This window comes from Paroedura picta, chromosome 4 (genome assembly GCF_049243985.1).
Source record: "Paroedura picta isolate Pp20150507F chromosome 4, Ppicta_v3.0, whole genome shotgun sequence".
In the NCBI taxonomy this organism is placed as follows: domain Eukaryota; kingdom Metazoa; phylum Chordata; class Lepidosauria; order Squamata; family Gekkonidae; genus Paroedura; species Paroedura picta.
Genome location: NC_135372.1, coordinates 59,528,571 through 59,549,242, shown reverse-complemented (window position 1 = coordinate 59,549,242; position 20,672 = coordinate 59,528,571). Strand labels below are relative to the sequence as shown.

Sequence of the window (20,672 nt, the reverse complement as noted above, 5' to 3'; positions counted from 1 at the left end):
CACTTCCAAGTGTGAGGAAGCAAAATTGATCAATGAAAAGGTTTGCAGTCATTTTAGTCTGACAGCAGGGTGGGCAGTCCCATCTGCTGTCGGCCTGAAATGGCTGGCAGTCATTTTAGCAGTCCTTTTTGCCACCCCTAGGAGACCAGCCTAAACTAACCAGTTCATTTCAAGACTTTGGACTAGGTTTGGTTTGGGCGTTTAATTCGAGAACACCTCGAACCCAGAATTGAACTGGAATTTTCCGGTTCATGGCCATCCTTACTTTTCACAACCAACTAAAATACTGATAATACTAAAACTATGTCTGTCCTACTTAATAGTTACTGTTTGCTAATTAACTATAACAAAATATAACAAAATATGTAATTTGAGGATGGGAATATTCATCACTTAACTAAAATATGCTACTAGAAATTAAGCCCGCTGTGGTATAAATACAGCGGGCGCTAGGTGTGGCAGTCAGTGGTGGCGGGTGGCTGGGCAAGCTGGCAGAGCTTGCTGGGCTGGTGGGTGTAGGTCTTGGGCCAGGCTTTCCTGAGGGAAACTCACCGTGGGTGGGGTGCGGCACAGGGCAGCGGCAGCAGTGAGAAGGCGAAGTGGAGATCGGCGCCGCAAGTGGCAAGGCGCGGCTGGCAAGGGCAGGACTGTGAGTCGGCATGTGTGCACGTCCGCGGCAGGCTCGTTGTTTCGGCTGCCATTTTGGGGGCGCGTGGCGAGGCGTCCGCGGGGCGTTGGCTGTGGAGCAGGTGGGCGGCAGCCTGCGAGTCCTTGGCAGCATGGCGGAGGACGGGGCCTGGCTGCAATGGCGGCGGCAAAGGTAGTCGCCAGGCATCGAAGCAGGGAAGCGGCCCCAGGAGCGTGGGGCGTGGACGCAGAGGCGACGGCGAATCTCGGGGAGAGGCGGCAAAGCGGCAAGTAGCAACTGTGGAGGGGGGAAGGTCACAGGCGGCGGCGGGCGGCCACGGGCGTTCGCGGTGGGGGTGGGAAGGGCGGGGATGGGCGCGTCCGGGGAGGCGGAGTAGGTAGGAGGAGGATTGTTGTAGAAGGGCAGTTGCTGGGCGGAGGGAAAGCACTTTCCCCCGACCCCAGCGGCGTGGGGTGAGCCTCCTCCCTGGCAGCCATCCGGCGAGGATGGCGGTTCGGGAGGACTGGTGAGTTGGAGGTGCGGCATTCGGGAGATGGGCCAAGTGTCCAATAGGGAGGCACGCTTTGCGCGCCTCCCAATTGGACACTTGGCCCTGGAGTGCCACTTGGAGGAGCGAATCAGGAGCCGCTCCTGATTCGCTCCTCCGAGTTTTTATCCCGGACCGAGCCCACCCTAACTCCTCCCCACCAGCCCTTACTACTTTATTTAGTCGGCGGCGGCCGTGGCGCCGTGGGCGGTTTTAAGATTATGAACACCTAACAAACACAGGTCTCTTTAAAAAAAATAGTAATGTTATTTTACAGTTTTGAAATGCTGTTCTTCTGCCAGGGGGGCATTATTTCCCATTTTTCCCCTTTACATGTTGAGGCAAGTCAAGGAACTGTTCTTCTCACTTTAAAGACTACATATCTTATATTTTAGACAACTCTGTACAGCTGCAAGAGCATTTCAGCACTTAAGATTAACTATCTATTTCACTAGGATAATTCTACTGTGGACCATTCATGAAATATGTTATGAAGATGAGGCTCATGAGACCCCTGAAGATGATTGCACATTAATGACTAAGATTTCCAAACTAAACTCAAATGCCATTTTCTTTAAAACTCTCCAAGTGAGTCTAATGTTGTTATTGTCGCCTCCATTTTGTCTGTAAACCGTGTTTTAATTTATAAGCCTTCTCAACTTGACTTTTATTAATTAAAGATGTCTGTTCATGATTAAGGAAGATTTAACAATACATCTACACAAAAAGTATAAAGAGACCTTTCATCATTAAAGCATTCAAGTCTAAGCTTTAATTATGCTCTCAGGTGCCAATTTCCACGGTTTGTTCATTACCGATTTTTACAATATTGCAGTATTTTTGCAAGCATTAACCATTTAAACTACAATATATTTCCAAACCATTTTTAACCTCTGTCTCTCAGCAAGATTCAGCTGTCTGGAGAATAAATAATTTTCATTAGCTTTAGCAGGCTCTCTGAGCTTGCAACGAGATTTTAAAAAATGGATCCCTTCTGCCTGGCTATGTGTGAGAGACTTTTTGTTCGCTACACATTCTCAAGGGAGTGTCAAAAATGTAACCACAATATGTTGTATATTTATGAGAACTACATTGCAGTGCAATGTTTAATGCATGAGGCCTATGAGGGATTTGCTGCAAGAAGGCATTTATTTGCACTCCCTCTCAGAATGTCAGGCATATGTAATTTAGCAGAACCCATAATGTGACAAGTTTAAGGAACAAAACAAAAACATACACGTCTGACATGAAGGCAGGTGAAATTTATTTTTTAATAAGATTTACACTATGCCCTCTTGATCACCAAGGTCACGTGCAGGTTTCTTTGCCATATCTTTTAATGTCAGCCACAACAGGCAAGCAGCGCAGAACAAAAAAAAAAGTTGTTTATACTCCCAAGCTTCTCGGATTGTTGTGCATTGAACATATACATTTCTGAATGGAATGGCAGGAAACATCCCTACAGATGAACCAATTCTGCTCTCAATGTGAGGTGATAGAGCCCATGACTTGCCTTGACACGAATGGGCACTAAGCCTCAAATTTCACAATGAGGCGAAAGATAACCTTTGCTCTGCTTTGTTCTCAGACTTCTATCGTATAAGCAAAAAACCTGATCTAATCCAGTTGTTTACACTCTTACTCTCTCCGGTGTCGCCAGCAAGCCTCTCTCTTGCTTCCTGTTCGTTTTCTCAACAGCTATCTCCAAAGGCTACAGTCACCCGTCTTTTAGAAGGATACGGGAAATCAACTAGAGACTGCGGATGTTGAATATGCTGCACAACAGTACACAAGAGGCCGCTAGATAACACTCTGAAAAACACAGGAAAGACAGATTTGGAAACCTTTTCTTGGAAGATAATCAGGTTAGGTGAGCCTATGAAGTAAGGCCACCACCTTGGGATTTAACCCAACCAGTGATTTAGAGCTAAATATTCATAAAAATATCTCTACTGCAGAGGGTGAAATGAAACTGGAGTCTGTTTCCATGGGTTACAGATTTCTCTCGTCATTAAAAGATCAGGGAGATTAGTCAGAAAACACTGTAAGAGTTACCATCATTGCATTTCCTGAGCTATAATCCAGCAAAATGACAGGTGTGTCTACGCATACCCGTCTCTCCAGCTATGGTGGCCTTGATGTTAGCCTGCTTTTTGAAAGTAATCAGAGATTGACCTTGCTTACTACTGAAGTTGCTTTTCTCTCTTTTATACTACATTCCACATGGGGACTTCTGCAATGGTTTACAGTATTTTTTAAAATCATATGCCTAGAAAAAACCCCAGTTTGTTGTCACATTCAGATTTGATCTTAGCAAATTGGAGTTTGTTCCTTTCCCAGTAACCAAGATTCTTAATCTGCATTATATGTACATTTGTGCAGGCAAGTTCTTCTACAATACCAGAGAAACATTCCTTTAACAACAATATATCTTTATGATATTTTATTTATGTATACTAAGGCTACAACATTAAACACATTTGGGAGTAAAAGGATTTTTTTTGTTGTGTGCTCCAGACTAGGTGCAGAATCACTAGAGTGGATTGTTGAATATCTTTCTCCCAGATCGAGTCTCCACATTTCCAAATTTTTACATTCAGATACATTACTTCTTCATGGACATTTTTTGAGTTCAAATGCTAGGATGTTATGAATTGTTTTCTCTTTCTCTCTCACCATCACCCTGCTCTGATCTGTTTTCGAAATACTACATAATTAAACAGCAAGGCATTTTTCCCCATCTTCTTTGTGTTGCATCTTTTCATAGCAACTAGAAGAAATGTTCTGTTTCAAGTCCTACAATGTGAAATCTGAATAAGTAACTTACACAGTGCTCAAGAACTCCTGAAATCAGCAACATTTGCTTCTAAACTATATACCACAACAGTTAAGAACTGAAGGCACATCACCAAAACTCAAAAAAAATGAATTTATATATTTCTTTATAGTAGCAATGGCAAATCTCCAAAAGTATTGAGAATAATCTACAACATATTTTCTTTATGCAGGCTTTGCAGAAAGCATGGTCTTCATCCAATTAGAATTCTGTTCCTTGTTCTCTCATATTACAGATGACCTGATTGTTCTGAAAATCTGAAAAGCTATAAAATAAATGCCAAAGATATTTGGACTATTCAAGTTAAGAAACTAACTGTATACTACATGGAAATGTGTGTAAAAGACCCTTGGAAGGGATTGGAATTTAGAATACAGGGGGTAACTCTTTCCCTGTTTATTATTTTTACCGTCCCAATTGCTTTTTACTCCTGAATTGTGTCACATGCCTACCAGAGTTAGTGTATGAGTATAAGTCTATAGAGAAGGAAGTTACAAGAGACTTGCAGAGGAGAAATGGCAAGCTCATCTCCCCTGCTTTTTTTCTGCTCCTCACTCCCAAACAAGCTTCTCTTTAAGAGATGTTGTTGTTGTTATGTGCGAAGTCGTGTCCAACCCATCGCGACCCCATGGACAATGATCCTCCAGGCCTTCCTGTCCTCTACCATTCCCCGGAGTCCATTTAAGTTTGCACCTACTGCTTCAGTGACTCCATCCATCCACCTCATTCTCTGTCGTCCCCTTCTTCTTTTGCCCTCGATCTCTCCCAGCATTAGGCTCTTCTCCAGGGAGTCCTTCCTTCTCATGAGGTGGCCAAAGTATTTGAGTTTCATCTTCAGGATCTGGCCTTCTAAAGAGCAGTCAGGGCTGATCTCCTCTAGGACTGACCGGTTTGTTCGCCTTGCAGTCCAAGGGACTCGCAAGAGTCTTCTCCAGCACCAGAGTTCAAAAGCCTCAATTTTTTGACGCTCGGCCTTCCTTATGGTCCAACTTTCGCAGCCATACATTGCAACTGGGAAGACCATAGCCTTGACTAAACGCACTTTTGTTGGCAGGGTGATGTCTCTGCTTTTTAGGATGCTGTCTAGATTTGCCATAGCTTTCCTCCCCAGGAGCAAGCGTCTTTTAATTTCTTTGCTGCAGTCCCCATTTGCAGTGATCTTGGAGCCCAGGAAAATAAAATCTGTCACTATCTCCATTTCTTCCCCATCTATTTGCCAGGAATTGAGAGGGCCGGATGCCATGATCTTTGTTTTCTTGATGTTGAGTTTCAAGCCAACTTTTGCACTCTCCTCCTTCACCCGCATCAACAGGCTCTTTAGTTCCTCTTCACTTTCTGCCATTAGAGTGGTATCATCTGCATATCTGAGGTTGTTGATATTTCTCCCTGCAATCTTGATCCCAATTTGTGACTCCTCTAATCCCGCATTTCTCATGATGTGCTCTGTATACAAGTTAAATAGGCAAGGCGACAGTATACAGCCTTGCCGAACTCCTTTCTCAATTTTGAACCAGTCAGTGATTCCATGTTCAGTTCTCACTGTTGCTTCTTGATCTGCATATAAATTTCTCAAGAGACAAATAAGATGCTCTGGTATTCCCATCTCTTTAAGAACTTGCCACAATTTGTTGTGCTCCACACAATCAAAGGCTTTAGCATAGTCAATGAAGCAGAAGTACACGTTCTTCTGGTACTCCCTAGCTTTCTCCATGATCCAGCGTATGTTGGCAATTTGATCTCTAGTTCCTCTGACTCTTCGAAATCCTGCCTGTACTTCTGGAAGTTCTCGGTCCACATATTGCTGGAGCCTAGCTTGTAGGATTTTGAGCATAACTTTGCTAGCATGAGAAATTAGTGCAATGGTGCGGTAGTTTGAACATTCTTTGGCATTGCCCTTCTTTGGGATTGGAATGTAAACTGACCTTTTCCAATCCTGTGGCCATTGTTGAGTTTTCCAAATTTGCTGGCATATTGAGTGTAGCACTTTTACTGCATCGTCCTTTAAGATTTTGAATAGTTCAACTGGAATGCTGTCACCACCACTAGCTTTATTGTTGCTCAGACTTCCTAAGGCCCATTGGACTTCACATTCCAGGATGTCTGGCTCCAGGTCAGTAACTACCCCACTGTGGTCATCAGGGATGTTAAGCTCGCTCTTGTATAGTTGTTCTGTATAATTTTGCCACCTTTGTTTAATCTCTTCTGCTTCTGTGAGGTACCTACCATTTTGGTCCGTTATCATACCCAACTTTGCATGAAACGTTCTCTTCATATCTCCAATTTTCTTGAAAAGATCTCTGGTCCTCCCCATTCTATTGTTTTCTTCTATTTGTTTGCACTGTTCTTTTAAGAAGGCATTCTTATCTCTTCTAGTTTTTCTCTGGAATTCTGCATTCAATTGGGTGTATCTTTCTCTTTCTCCCTTGCCTTTCACTTCCCTTCTCTCCTTAGCTATTTGTAAAGCTTCCTCAGACAGCCATTTTGATTTCTTGCATTTCTTTTTCTTTGGGATGGTTTTAGTTGCTACCTCTTGTGCAATGTTGCGAACCTCCGTCCATAGTTCTTCAGGCACTCTATCAGATCTAATTCCTTAAATCTATTTGTCACCTCTACTGTGTATTCGTCGGGGATATGATTTAGTTCATACCTGAGTGGCCTAGTGCTTTTCCCTACTTTCTTCAATTTAAGCCTAAATTTTGCAACAAGAAGCTCATGATCTGAACCACAATCAGCTCCTGGTCTTGTTTTTATTGACTGGATAGAACTTTTCCATCTTTGGCTGCAGAGTACATAGTCAATCTGATTTCTGTGTTGACCGTCTGATGATATCCATGTGTAGAGTCGTCTCTTGGGTTGTTGGAAAAGAGTGTTTGCTATGACCATTGTATTCTCTTGACAAAATTCTACCAGCCTGTGCCCTGCTTCATTTTGTACTCCAAGGCCAAACTTGCCTGTTATCCTGGTTATCTTTTGGCTTCCTACTTTAGCATTCCAATCCCCCATGATGATAAGCACATCATTTTTTGGCGTTGCTTCTAGAAGGTGTTGTAGGGCTTCATAGAACTGATCAACTTCATCCTCTTCAGCAGCAGTGGTTGGGGCATAGACCTGGATCACTATGATGTTGAATGGTTTGCCTTGGATTCGAACTGAGATCATTCTGTCATTTTGGGGATTGTATCCCAAGACTGCTTTTCCTACTCTCTTATTGATTATGAAGGCTACTCCATTTCTTCTGCGAGATTCTTGTCCACAGTAGTATACCTGATGGTCATCTGAATTAAATTCACCCATTCCTGTCCATTTTAGTTCACTGATTCCTAAAATGTCGATGTTCAGTCTTGTCATTTCTTGTTTGACCACGTCCAGCTTGCCTTGATTCATGGATCTGACGTTCCAGGTTCCTATGGAATAAAAATCTTTACAGCATCGGACTGTCTTTTCGCCACCAGTTACTTCCACAACTGAGCGTCCTTTCGGCTTTGGCCCAGTCGCTTCATTCATTCTGGCGCTACTCGTACTAGCCGTCTGCTCATCCCCAGTAGCATATTGGACACCTTCCGACCTGAGGGGCTCATCTTCCGGCATCATATTGTTATGCCTATTGGAACTGTCCATAGAGTTTTCATGGCAAAGATACTGGAGTGGTTTGCCATTTCCTTCTCCAGTGGATCACCTTTTGTCAGAGCTCTCAGCTATGACCTGTCCATCTTGGGTGACCCTGCATGGTATAGCTCATAGCTTCACTGAACTACGCAAGCCCCCTTGCCACAACAAGGCAGCGATCCTTGAAGGGGGCTTTAAGAGATAGACAGACATATAAGTTGTTATACACATTTCCATGTAACATGTAGTCAGTGCTTAACTCTGTAAGGCAGGATAATCCAACCCAGAACAGAGGATTAGGGTCTCTAGGCCCAGATTACCTGACATACCTATTCCCCAGGAGTCAGAACTAGGGGGGTGCATTCAACTGGGCAAAATTCAAAACTAATTTGAGGTATTTTTTCCAAGTTTTTATCTGAGCCATGAACCCCAGTTTAATTCATGACCCGAATTACAGAAGTCAAATTTATTTAGCTTTTGATATGGGTGTCTAAATCGCTGCCCGAAATAGCTGATCCACAGAATGAAACTCCTCTGGAGATCAGCTGTTTGTAGAACTGTGTGGGAACCACCCGACACACCAACAACCCAAGCTGATCTGGCTTCTTCAAGCCTCTCTGATTATCAGCTATTCGTCGGGCTGTGTGGAGAACTCTGACCTGCCCACAGCCCACCAAACAGCTAATCTTGCAGAGAGCCAGCTGAGCTGCCCGGATAGAACCAGTCCAGCAAACCCTGCCAAATAGTCATACAACCCCCCCCCCCCAACAATCTGTCAGTGAGAGGAGCTGGCCCCATCAGGGTCACGTAGCATGGGTGTGAAGCTGCAAGAGAAAGCCTGGTTTAATAAGAAGCAGTGTGCCTTCATGAAGTGCATCCCAGAACCCCTTTGGATAGCAAAGGCCTCTAGCACACCCCTCATTACCCTGCTATGGAGGCAAAGTTGCCTGAAGCTTACCCCCACCCTGCAAAGTTCAAACAACTCTGTAAGCAACAGTAGGACTTCTCCTTTACCTCTCTTTCATGGTGGCCAATGCCTTCTTCAGGACTTCGCAGATTGAGAACATGAACTTCCTGTGGTAACCCAGCAGTTCCTTGACTTGCACAGCCTGATAAGACAGTAAAGCTCTCCAGCAAGGCTTGAACAGGGTGGGAGCTGTTGACAGGCGACAACACACACTCGTTCACGGACACAGGACCTGCAGAATAAATGCCAGATAAGCATAAATGGGAGGGGAATTTTACAAAGCTCAATTGGGCCAATAACTTTCGGAGGCCGTTTGAAATCGTCTGCTGACAAGCTGCTGAAGATGTTATGATAATATATATGATTTAATATAAAAATAATACATAATAATAATAAACCAATACAAGCATAATTAATAGGTTCAGCCTGGATAAAATAAAGTATTCTTTCCACCTCTTGAAAGCAGTGGGACCTCACTTAAATCTTATGGTCTTCATTACAACTTGTACCCCTAAATAAGCTTGTTTAATGAGAAGACCATCTCATCAAGAAGAAATTGAGTTTTATACCCTGCTTTTCACTACCCAAAGGAATCTCAGAGTGGCCTATTCTTTTCCCCACAACAGACACGCTGTGAGGTATGGAGGAGGGGATTGAGAGCTCTCACAGAACTGCTCTGAGAACAGCTCTAATAGGATTGTGACTAGCCCAAGGTCCCCTAGCTGGCTGCACGTGGAGGAGTGGGGAACCAAACCTCTTCAGATTAGCGGCATCCACTCTTAACTACACCACCAAGCTGTCTCAATTTCAGTGGAATATACTTTCAAGGAAACAACATAGGATTATTGCTATAGCTCATTTTTCTGACTTCCACCTCCATAATACATTATGCCAAAACATGCTACCTTTTGCTATCTAGCATTTCACCAATCTGTTTGTGCCACATTGGCTATTCAGAAATGGTGAGCCTCAGCAGGTCCACTTTGGACTTGGGATCAAAATAGCAAAGTTCTAAACTCAGCAGAACCCGAGGTTCACTGGGTGGGCCTAGCAAATATATTCCTATCTCCAGATCTTTATCTGGGAAGCTATAATGGTGGATTCTCTATTCATGTTAAAATAAAAATCTCTATGTGTTCTGTGCCTCACAAAGCAATAGTTCATCATTACTGTTTTTAAGAACGTGGAGAACAGAGCATAGAATCAAAGAGCATTTGGGGTGCTTTCAGTTCCTCTAATTCCAGATGGGGAGGGGAACAAAACTAATGTTATTTTGACATTGTTATTGTTCATGCATTGATCAGTACTGCAAACAGCAGTCGGGTAAGCTGCCACAACATTGTAGACATTTGTCACTGAACAAATAAATGTGTCTTTCTACCTGTATTATCGGGTCCAACCCCAGTGACCTAAACCAGGGGTAGTCAAACTGCAGCCCTCTAGATGTCCATCGACTACAATTCCCAGAATTCTGGGAATTGTAGTCCATGGACATCTGGAGGGCCACAGTTTGACTTTCCCTGACCTAAACCGATAGCAGCCTCCTAGCTACAAATACAATGTGGGTCCTTTCTAGTGATCTCAGCAACATAGCTCCACACTCTCTTGGCCTGCATCCAAGTGCCATGGTTGTCTAGCAAGATTGTCTGACAGCTGCAGCATGAGGAGGAGTTTATATATGAAGTACATCTGCAGGAAGCTAGAGCAAGGCAGATGTTTATGGAAAACAGTCCTGCTTCTCCAAGTCTACACGAAAGCCCACAGCGATAGCCTGGCGGTTTTGTATGTTTTTTATTCCAGAGGTCACTGAAGAACGACTGCAGTTTTAACTCCTACCCCACACAAACTAAGTCAGAAAGAAACACACGGTAGTTGAACACAGGCTAAAAGCAGAAAATGTCTCTTTTACACGTATTTGTCCCACCCTTCTTCTAGACAAGTGGGGTTCTAGACGTTTAGGGCAATATGGTGGACTTCCCCCATCTTCCATCTAATCTTACAATAACGCTGTGAGGCAGGTCGGCTGGGCAAGAAAGAGTCTCATTTAAGGGCAGGTCTTTTCCAGTCAACCCTTCTGATGATCCTTCCCATCCTGTTCTCCTGGTCCAAGCATGCTCAGTTGTGTGTGTGTGTGTGTGTGTGTGTGTGTGTGTGTGTGTGTGTGTGTATGTGTGTGTGTGTGAGGTGTTTCTGGTCTATCTGTGATAAAGCAGCCAGGCATCCTGGGTGAGATCTTTCAATATACTCAGAGATCTTTAGAAGGAAAAAAATGATCTTGGTTTACGAACATACATCTCTATTTACAAGAGCACCATGTAAAGACTGCAGAACTACAGCAAAACATTAAAGAGGTACCACAGACCTAAGAAAAAGAAACAAAACATGGGACTAAGTTGTAGAAATCACTGGTTTTACCTTGACATTTCATTCTGAGGAGCAGACACAAGTGGGAACTTTGAAACAGGGGCTGGTCAAGGCAAACTTCATTCTGTTCCTCAACTGTTCCCTGACCCTTGGTTTATCTCCTTCTACAGAGATTGCTAAGAGCAGCTGTTTTTTGGACCCCATTTTTTCTACACAACGGAATCTCGAAGCAGCTAACAATCACCCACCCTTCCTCTCTCCAAACCGACACCCTGTGAAATAGGTGAGGCTGAGAGAGCTCTGAGAGAACTGTGACTGGCCCAAGATTAAGCTTTTTAACCCTTTACCCTTTAGGCTGGGAGAGTGTCTCCCTGACTTGTCCTGGCATTGTCCTGGCATTCCCACATGTTCTGAATTGCACCTTTCTACATTTATACCAAGGTTCACATCCCCAAATTTTATTGTCCTAGCTAGGATTGTAGAAACAGCAACCTATTTTTATTCTCCCTGGCAGATGGGGCAAGGAGCCAGCTTCATCTTGTCATTTGTATCCACAAAGAGACATGATCTATTCTCAGTCTGAAATCTAAATAGTTTATGGTTTCATTCCCCGGGAAAGAGAGTGCCCTATCCGGGAGCCAGGGCCTCTTGTGTGGCAATCAAGATATCATGCATTCCTCTACCCTCTCAAGAGGAACTCTGAGCTTTCAGCATTTTCTGCAATTAATGGTAATTGCAGAGTGTTCTTTCCACACAGATTTGTCTTGCTGCTACATTGATGGGTTTCAGGAGGCAGGCAAACACTTATCTCTTCCATCTCTAACAGCACCTGGTTCTGATGCAATCTGTATGATGCATTACATGTATATGTATGTGTGTGCATATATATCTATGCATCACATAGATATGCACGCCAGTTCCAACATTTTATAACATCCGAGAAGTAGAACTGAGGAAGGGCCTTCACAGCCGCAAGGGGCAGGATTGGTTCTCAGTGGATGGGGCCAGCCTGGGTACAGAAACAGGTTTATGTTTATCCCAGCCATTTTTCTGAATGCATTTCTTTCCTTTGTCTGAACGAATAGTGAATAGATGTCTCACTTTTTCCTAAATGAATAAAAAGCACTGCATTTAGGAACCTAATGCCATCAGAACAAATTCTGCTGATAATGTTTATCGTTTGCAGGCAGGGATCCCAAAAGCCTTCCCTCTCTACTTATCACCCATCATGGCAACTAGCTTTTAGCTTTGAATAAATCTTTGTTGGTCTTAAAGGTGTTACTTGACTCTGATTTTATTGTGCTACTTCAGACCAACGCGGCTACTCATTTGAATCTAGCTTTTAGTTAAGTCAAATACAGAAGTTCTCGCCACAGCGCAGTTTGCAAAGCAACAACTTTACAGTGGAACTATGGAAATAGGAAGAGAGATTCCCCCATCATGGCCATGTAAATGAATGATCATTCATTCTTTACAGAAACAAGACATAAGGAAATCTGTTCCCTGCTCCAACATTAGGTATTTGAGCCACTACACGAAGTTCAGTGTGCATGCATGCCACAGCATCAAATGCAGAGCTTCTAAAAAAGTATAATGAAAGGGTCACATATTTCTCTAAGCAAACATTACATTATAATGACTAAGACTACCTTGCCCAGCTTATGGTCAATGTCCAGAGTTGTTCTATGGGCTAGAAGTATATGTGTTATCTTTTCTAAGAAAGAAGGACATGGTCCTCATGGCCTCAGAGAAGAATTAGGAAAATATGGCTTTAAAATAACCTGCTAAAGTGCAGTTGGTTGTTGGCTGAGTACCAAGTTTTGTTCCTGTAGCAACAGGCTGTTGTTCAGCAAACACATTTTCCTCCTGACACAAAAACCAGGAAAAGACAACAATGTTCTTTTGCAAGAGAGCTGTCAGGTATGGGAAGGTTGCAAACCATAAGGCCTCAGGAGATGGAGAAAGGCCACACAATATGGTAAGAAAACAATGTCTAAGAAAAGATATTATAGGAATAAGGAGGTAGAGAAACCCTGGCTCATTCCAAATTTAGCATGCTTTACCACCTCAGTCACTTGTTTCTCTTTCCAATCTGCGCACTCATTTATCCACAAGCATATTTGTTCAGAGTATTGCTGCTGGATACCCTTGTTGACAAAGCTTATGGAACATTGACTATTTCATTTGTGAGAAGCGCTGCTGGGTGATGCCAAATGGCAAATAACTACTGGAATGTAGCTCCTAATCAAGGAGAAAGACAAGATGCCAGGAAGTTCAGGAAAATGAGTTTTCAGCTGAGAGCCAGGCTCTATCGGAGATGGCAAAATTCTGAAGGGCCTGCAAGATGGCACCAGGTATATGGCTGAGGCCAACACAAACACAATACAAAATCAGAAAGCCCCCCCTCCCCTTCTACCTGAAAACTGGATATAACATCAATGCCAGAACTACTCTGACCCATGCAGGCAGAGTCACAGCACTCAATAGGGTTCTTAGCTTTTAAACCATTGTTTGTAAATGTTTTATATATTTATTTTGTATATGTTTTTATTGATGTTAGCCGCTCCAAGCCTACCCTCAGATAGGGGTGGCCAATAAATCCAAATAAATTATTAATGATAACAACACTGAACATCAGTGTAACCCAGCCTTCTGTTAGCACAAATCTGTGGTTTGGATGATACTATGTCTGATACCTTGTGTGGGCTAATAGATGATCTTCAAGTTATTGATGGCCTAATACATTCTCACAGGTCTATGCATGTACATCTATACACAGCCCCCCTCCCCCCCTCCCTGACTGGCCTCAGAAGGGCGGGAGAGCAGAGCAGTGTGGCGGCGGCAGACAGGCCCTCCTTCCCTCCCCGACTGGCCTCAAGTCAAGAAGGGCAGTGGTGGCAGCAGCGGCCCGGGAAGAGCCCAGCAGACGGATCCATGTCGGAAGGCATGAGCAGGTGGCAGCAGAGCAGTGGGCCCCGGTGGGAATGGTGGAGCCATGCAAGCCCCGCCCCGGAGCCCGGGAGCCTGCGCAGGGGCCTTGTGAGCCCTGCCTGCCTCCTGGGCTGCCGCGCAGTGCACTGCAAAAAAATTTAAATAATTTTTTTTAAAAAAATTGGAGAACGCCGCGGGACATCTGAAAAACATCACAGGATGTGGGGCAAGTGCCCCCAAATGCGGGTCTGCCCCGCCTTTGGCCACCTTACACAACTTGCAACAACTATATTTGGAAGGCACACGCACATACATATACACACATACACTGATTGGATGATATGACCATATATGGTCATATCGACCTGCCTCTCCCTCCACTTCCCAAAATGGCCAATGATGGGCCTGGCTTCCCAACCATATTCTGTGCAATCGTGCCACTTCTGGGAGGTTTTGAAGTCTGAAGAATGTCTCTGGTGTTTCTCAATGGTAAAAAAATTGAGAAAGGCTGACTTATACTAACAGCCACTTGTGCCTGTACAGCCCTCAGTCTCGATTTGATGGACATGATTTCCTTTAGCTACACTGAAAAAATGTTTAAAGCTCAGCTGTCATTATAGACATGCCGTAACTTGCCCACAGTCCACTTTTCAGTCAACCATCCAAAAGCCCAATGAAGATGAATTGCAGAAGTATATATTCATTATAAGCCTACTAACATCATGATCACATGGGGCTGTTAAGAAAAGCTTTGGTGAATAGACTTCCTTAACCATTTTCAGCTTCCTCCCTTGATCCAACCAATGCCCAGCACAATTTTCTACCTTAATTCTGATCACAGGACATAACAGAGTGCCATGACTCCATAGGAAAGAAAGGGGAGAAGCAGAGGTGCCAACTTCCAGGTGAGTAAACTCAAGAATGCCATAGAATCCTTCCTCTAAAGCTGCGAGTTCCTCTCCAAACTCCACCGTCCCCAGATAGAGAAAGAGATTTGGAAAATGCATCCTGCTACATTGCCCCAATTTGTTCTCTTGTTCATGAAGGTGCTGTATGCGTGTGTCACACAATCCTATACAATGTGCAGCAATCCAAGATGGCTGCTGTTAGAGCATAATTTTTTTCCATCAGAAAACAGAGCATTCCTCCTCCACATACCCCGCCCCTCCCCAACTCTGTATTTAGTAGAAACACATAGTTCTGAAAATGACATCTGGAAGCTATTGCATATAATTTTAGCATCCTGATTTCCCATATCACCCAGCTTGTAATGATTAACGTGTGTTGCGCTGCAATAAAGCTAAGGAGATGTGGTAAGAGGAGGGGGTATTATATAACCTGGAGGCCAAGCTGTAACTACAGTGAATTTTATCCTAATAATGGCCAATACAGTATGTGCCATTTCCACAGAGATTTCTGCAGGGCTGTCTACAAAAAAGGCATGACCAAGTCAAACAAATTTCACAAATCTGTACTGCAACCTCCAGAGTGCCTTAACTATGTCTTACTGGATTCTCCCAAAGTCTAAAGATTGCCCCGGTGGGATCCATTGCTTTTAGGAGGAAAACAAAGATTTATTAGAAGGACTTCACAGAAGAAGATGCTGCAGTGCCACAGGGTGTGCCTGTAAGACTCCGGAGCTTTCTTTCAAAAAGAAAACAAAGTTGGAAACAGCAGGCTTCAGGGGCAACAGGGATATTTGTGCTGTCATTTTTTGAAAAGATACAAATTACCATTTGCCCAGTATATTATCCACTTGGGATCTGGCTAGTACTGACTGCAATTCATGCTGAAAAGCTGTCCCTCTCCAAACCTTAACTGTGAAAATGTGCACTAAATGGTGATGAGTGTCCAGGAAGAGCGGTTGATAATGGACATATAAATGAGCCCAGAGGCAAGTGACCGGAGTCACAAGCAACATACTGACAATGGGCCTCACAATGAAGGGACCCCTTAGTCCCCACAGTCTTAATAGGCCTTTCTTGGAGTCACTCCAAATACAAAACTCCTCTGTGTTCTTGTCTCAATCCTCTCTCTTCCAAAAGAATCTTACTGTGTATTTACCTACACATACTTTAGCCTGACCTGTCCCTGGAGCTCCTGACAGGATTGTGTTTAAATATTAATAAATATCCTGTGCCCAAGACAACGCAAGTCACTAGATTCCGCAGCTAGGACCACGCATGCAAACTGAACAAGTGTGTGGTTTATTTTGACAACTGGCTCTAGTGTACAATTTATTTTGGCTTTTCTAGTCTGGTGGTAGAGCAGGGTGGTAGATGCTCTTAGTGAGACATTTTTGGGGTATCTGAGATTGCTTGAGCAACAGGCATTGACAGGAACTGTGAACTTTAAAGAAAATTTCCAAAGTTATAGGGGCTAGAAATATGACAGATGAATTCAGCCTTGCGAGGGAGGGGGGAGGAACAAACCCATTTTTCTGCAAACCACCTGCCTGGTTTCCCATAGGCTAGTGTTGCCACTAAAGACTAAGCTAATTTCTTATACTGGGGGTTTTATTCTGTTTGAATTATGAGTATTTGGGGATTTTAAAAAGCAGTTTAAAACCAAAAGCTGTTTGAATAACCTTGCCTTCAAATCATCCTGTTTCTGAAAAGTCATATTTGACAGAATTGTTGAACTAGAAGGACAATCAGAAGGAGGAGGAGTTGGTTATTAGATGCTGCTTTTCTCTACCGGAAGGAGTCACGAAGTGGCTTACATTCGCCTTCCCTTTCCTCTCCCCACAACAGATACTCTGTGAGGCGGGTGAGGCTGAGAGATCTCTGATATTACTACTTGATCAGAACAGCTTTATCAATGCTGTGGCGAGCCCAAGGTCACCCAGTTGGCTGCTTGTGGAGGATGAGGGAATCAAACCCAGCTTGCCAGACTAGAAGTCTGTACTCCTAACCACTACACCAAGTTGGTGATATGTAGTGATATGTATCAATTTAAAAGACACCCTTATACGCTAGAGCTCTTTTTAGCAGTACTATTGCAACATAACAAATACGACTTCACATCAGGATGAAATCTTTTAAAATTAATGGCACACCTTCTCTAGTTTCAAAATGCAAACCTGTCTGCCCGACTTGCACACTGAGATGGACTTTTAGTTAGCTCTTATTGTGGTTTTAAAGAGTACTAGACAGAAGCAGCTAGATAAATGCAGCTGCAGACAAAAAGTTAAATGATCATGTTTTTATTTACAGACAGGATCCCCAAGTGGCTGGTGATATTGGACTGCAGATGCCACCGTTCCTTATCCAGAAAGAGAAGACCAAGATGGTCAGGATGTTATACTTAATTCTGAAAACCAAAAGGAATCTGACTTGAAAGGTTATTTTTCCATATTTCTTAAATTATGTGAATGATGCCCAGAATGGTACAACCCTACAGCTTTCCCTGCATAGTACTCTGTCTCCACCCACATCTAGCTAGATCAGAAATTCAGCTACCACCTGTCTTCTCAGGCTGCAGCCATATCAATTGTTTTTGAAATCAACCTTCCCACCCTACAGGACATGTAGTTATATGGGTCATAATAAAGACAGTCTAACTTTTCTCTCTGCTGGTATACTGTTTGTTTGTTTGTTCAATTTATTGCCCACCACTCCCCAAAGGCTCGTGGTGGGTTACAATAATCTGTTAAAATCCCAATAAAACCCCATAAAACAGATAAAAACAATCCCTTACATAAAGTCCATACAAAATAAAAATATCAGACCTATCGGTAAAAGTTGTCCCAAATTTTATATATTACCAGCAACATCCCTTTTTGAAATTAATGTAAGATTACATTTTGGAAGAAGGACCTCTTCCAGAAGGTCCCCCCCCCCCATCCTTCCCACCCTGTCAGCTTAAGAAAGCAAAGTTGTCTCTACTTAACTCATGAACTAGGAGGGGAGGAATTAGTAATGTGAAAGGAGATGAAAGCTTCTCCTGAAGCGGCAAGCAGACTTCAGACAAAGAAGTTCACATCACAAAGTGATCAAATGACAAAATTCAAACAAGACTGCCATTAAAAGTTTCAGTGGCATTTATACACAATAGCTTTTATCTATGCCCTGCAGATCTCCCCAGTGAGGCCCCAGCATGGCTTGAGGGGGGGGGGGGCTAATGCACAGTAGGTCTTCCTCTCTCACTCTGCTGAGTGTGCTTTCTCAAAACCCTTGATTTCTCGAAACCACCACCATTAGACTAACAACTGAAGGAAAATAGCAGTGTTTGAATTCAGGGGCATTGCCAAGGGCTCAAGCCTCGACTGTACGCCAGACTCAGAGTATAGTTCATTTACTTTAAATGTTTAAACCACACCCCAAAGTAAGAAACCAGTCCTATGCCACACATAATAAGTTGTTCCGCCAGGCCTATGCTTGATGCCAAAAACCACCAATATCAAAATTCTGGCCTCTCTGCTCAAAACATCAGCCAAATTATCACCTCACTGTGAAACTGATATCTACATCACCCCTCCCATTAGAGGATTAAAGGCGGCCTTAAAATGAGTTGGTTTAATCTGGGATATATTAATGTATGTTTTAATGTTATTATTATATGGATTATTGTATTATTTCATTGGTATAATGTTGTTACCCTCCCTGAACACTTGAAGAAGGGCAGTTTATTTTTAAAAATTATTATTACATGCATTATGTAATAATAATAATATTATTATTACATAATGCATGTATGCATACACTATGCATACACAACCACTGGTTGGTCAGCGACATCTTTACCAGTAACCAAACAGGCCTTCCAGAGCAGATATACAAAACTCTCTGCAAAAGCACTACATGTCTGCAATCTTTGTTGCAGTTCCGTTTATACCTGCTATAAAGAATCCCCACATGACTATGGTTGTCAAGTTTTTACCACAGAAATCTGGGAAATTACTAGACGACTGTGCAACACTGTGACATAACTTCCAGGTTTTTGGCCAGAAATGACATTGCAGCATCACATGAAGATCACTACTAGAATGCTATGCCGGAACACAGCCAAAGGATGTTCTAGCGACAGTCTTTTCCAAAAGCGAAGGATTCAAGTGTATCTTCATAGAGGGTTAGATGTGAGGAGGAGGGTTATCATAGAACTGAAGAATCACAGAGAGTCTTAAATTGAGAGACTCTTAGGGGGTTTAATTGCCAGACCCATTTCCATGTACCAATAGTATCAAAAGCATCTAAAACTGGCATTGTTTAGTTCAGTTTGGCTTTTTAGACCTTTAGCTAAAAACTTCCAAGTCTAGACAACCCTAAAATCAAGAAACATAAACAATGCAAGATAGGCATGGAGGGGAGGGGACAAGGGACAGATGTGGCATTCCATTAGATGCCAAAGTAATGTAAGGTCACCTGACACTTCAAACTCTGCAGCTGATGTTGTGACATTTTCATCCAGATGTGAGGCTGACGTGGAGAGGAATGTCCTTTCCCATATTCCCAACTTCCCAAGATATGAGGACAGGTGGAGTTCCCTTGAGCAGGAGAAGACCCACCTAAAACAGGCATGTGGCATCTCTAGATGGGCATAATATAGTCATACAATTTCACAGGCTAGTCCTGTAGCTCGGCCATGAAGATTCCTCATCAAAAGCTAATCGCTGCTAGGTAAACAAGAAAAACCTGTGGACAAAGGAGATACAGAGGCTACTCTATCTGAACAGGCCCTCTTTCTGAAAATAACTCCTCCTAACCATACTGTCAGTCCCCTCTGGGTTCCCCAAACCATTTTCCCCTCAATCCCTTCTAAACTTTGGTAAGGTATCTTAAGATATCTCCATCTAGTGGCTATCCTAAGAAATACAGACTTACATTCAGGTTTTCTGTTGCAATAGCATCCCAGTAGTTAAAATCAATAAGCAAAGTGTTGCTGTGTTTTGAACTAGCTGCAAGCTAAGTACTGCTTGCTGTCTCTGTATGAGGGGATTGCAAAAGTTAAGGCTCCTGACCATGGTCTGCAAAAAGGTAACTCCCAAAAAACAGATTCAGTTTAATATCAGAATACAAGAACGCTATATTCCAGAAAAACAAGCATCTTTCCAGCTCTCACAGTCCAGACATTCATTCTGTAGTTGGATAACAAAGAATAATCTGTCCCACAAGAACACTGAGCTACAAGCAAGGCAACAAGAAGAGAGCTTAGATCTGGAGACCACAGAGATATTTGGTAAGGATTTGCCCTATTCACCACTTACTACCCTGTGACCAAAGCAAGGCTTCAGGGAATCTAGCCAACAATGCTTCCCAGAATTGGTTATATGACACTTCCTACTACAGAAACTTGCAAATCAGCCTTACTCACTGATCTGACCAATTAACCAGTGCATTCTTAAGATCACTTTCCTATGAGTAAGTCCCACTGAATATGCCAAGTAGGATTCTGAGGAGACCTGCTTAGGATTGCTCTGTGTGGAACTTCCTTGCCAGCCACAAACCTAATATTGATTTCCCCCCACTCCTGTCGCATACTCCAAAGTAGAACTGTCAGCTAGCCAAGCAGCTCTCTCCCAGACTTGAATTAAATATGATGTTGGGAGCCAGAAAAACTCACCTGCATGACTTTGTACTCTCAGAGGTTCTTGTTCAGACTGGTCTGCTACCTGCACAAGGCAGCTCTATGTGCCTTATTAGCACATCAGGATAGCCTCTAGTCTGTGTTCAGCTGGTGTAATAGGGAAGCAAGTATAGCTGTTCCATCATCATCTCTCTCACGGACCAGGAGAAACTTTCTGATTTACTCACAGAATTCCTCTCCTGATACGATATCACTATGCCAGATTATG

At 43.2% G+C, this 20,672-nt stretch overlaps 1 protein-coding gene and 1 long non-coding RNA gene across 5 annotated transcripts in view; one reads left to right on the top strand and one right to left on the bottom strand.

Moving 5' to 3' along the window:
- TGFBR3 (transforming growth factor beta receptor 3) overlaps nucleotides 1–20,672 on the bottom strand; it is a 167,339-nt gene that overhangs the window by 94,164 nt on the left and 52,503 nt on the right. For all 4 annotated transcript variants that reach the window (XM_077333035.1, XM_077333036.1, XM_077333032.1 and 1 more), the window contains exon 3: nucleotides 8,632–8,816. In XM_077333035.1, the coding sequence (XP_077189150.1) occupies nucleotides 8,632–8,816 (185 nt within the window). The remainder of the gene's footprint in view (nucleotides 1–8,631; nucleotides 8,817–20,672) is intronic.
- LOC143836797 (uncharacterized) lies at nucleotides 12,859–17,407 on the top strand. Its single transcript, XR_013230745.1, has 3 exons — nucleotides 12,859–12,926; nucleotides 14,721–14,784; nucleotides 17,095–17,407. It is a non-coding gene; the product is annotated as an uncharacterized LOC143836797 (long non-coding RNA).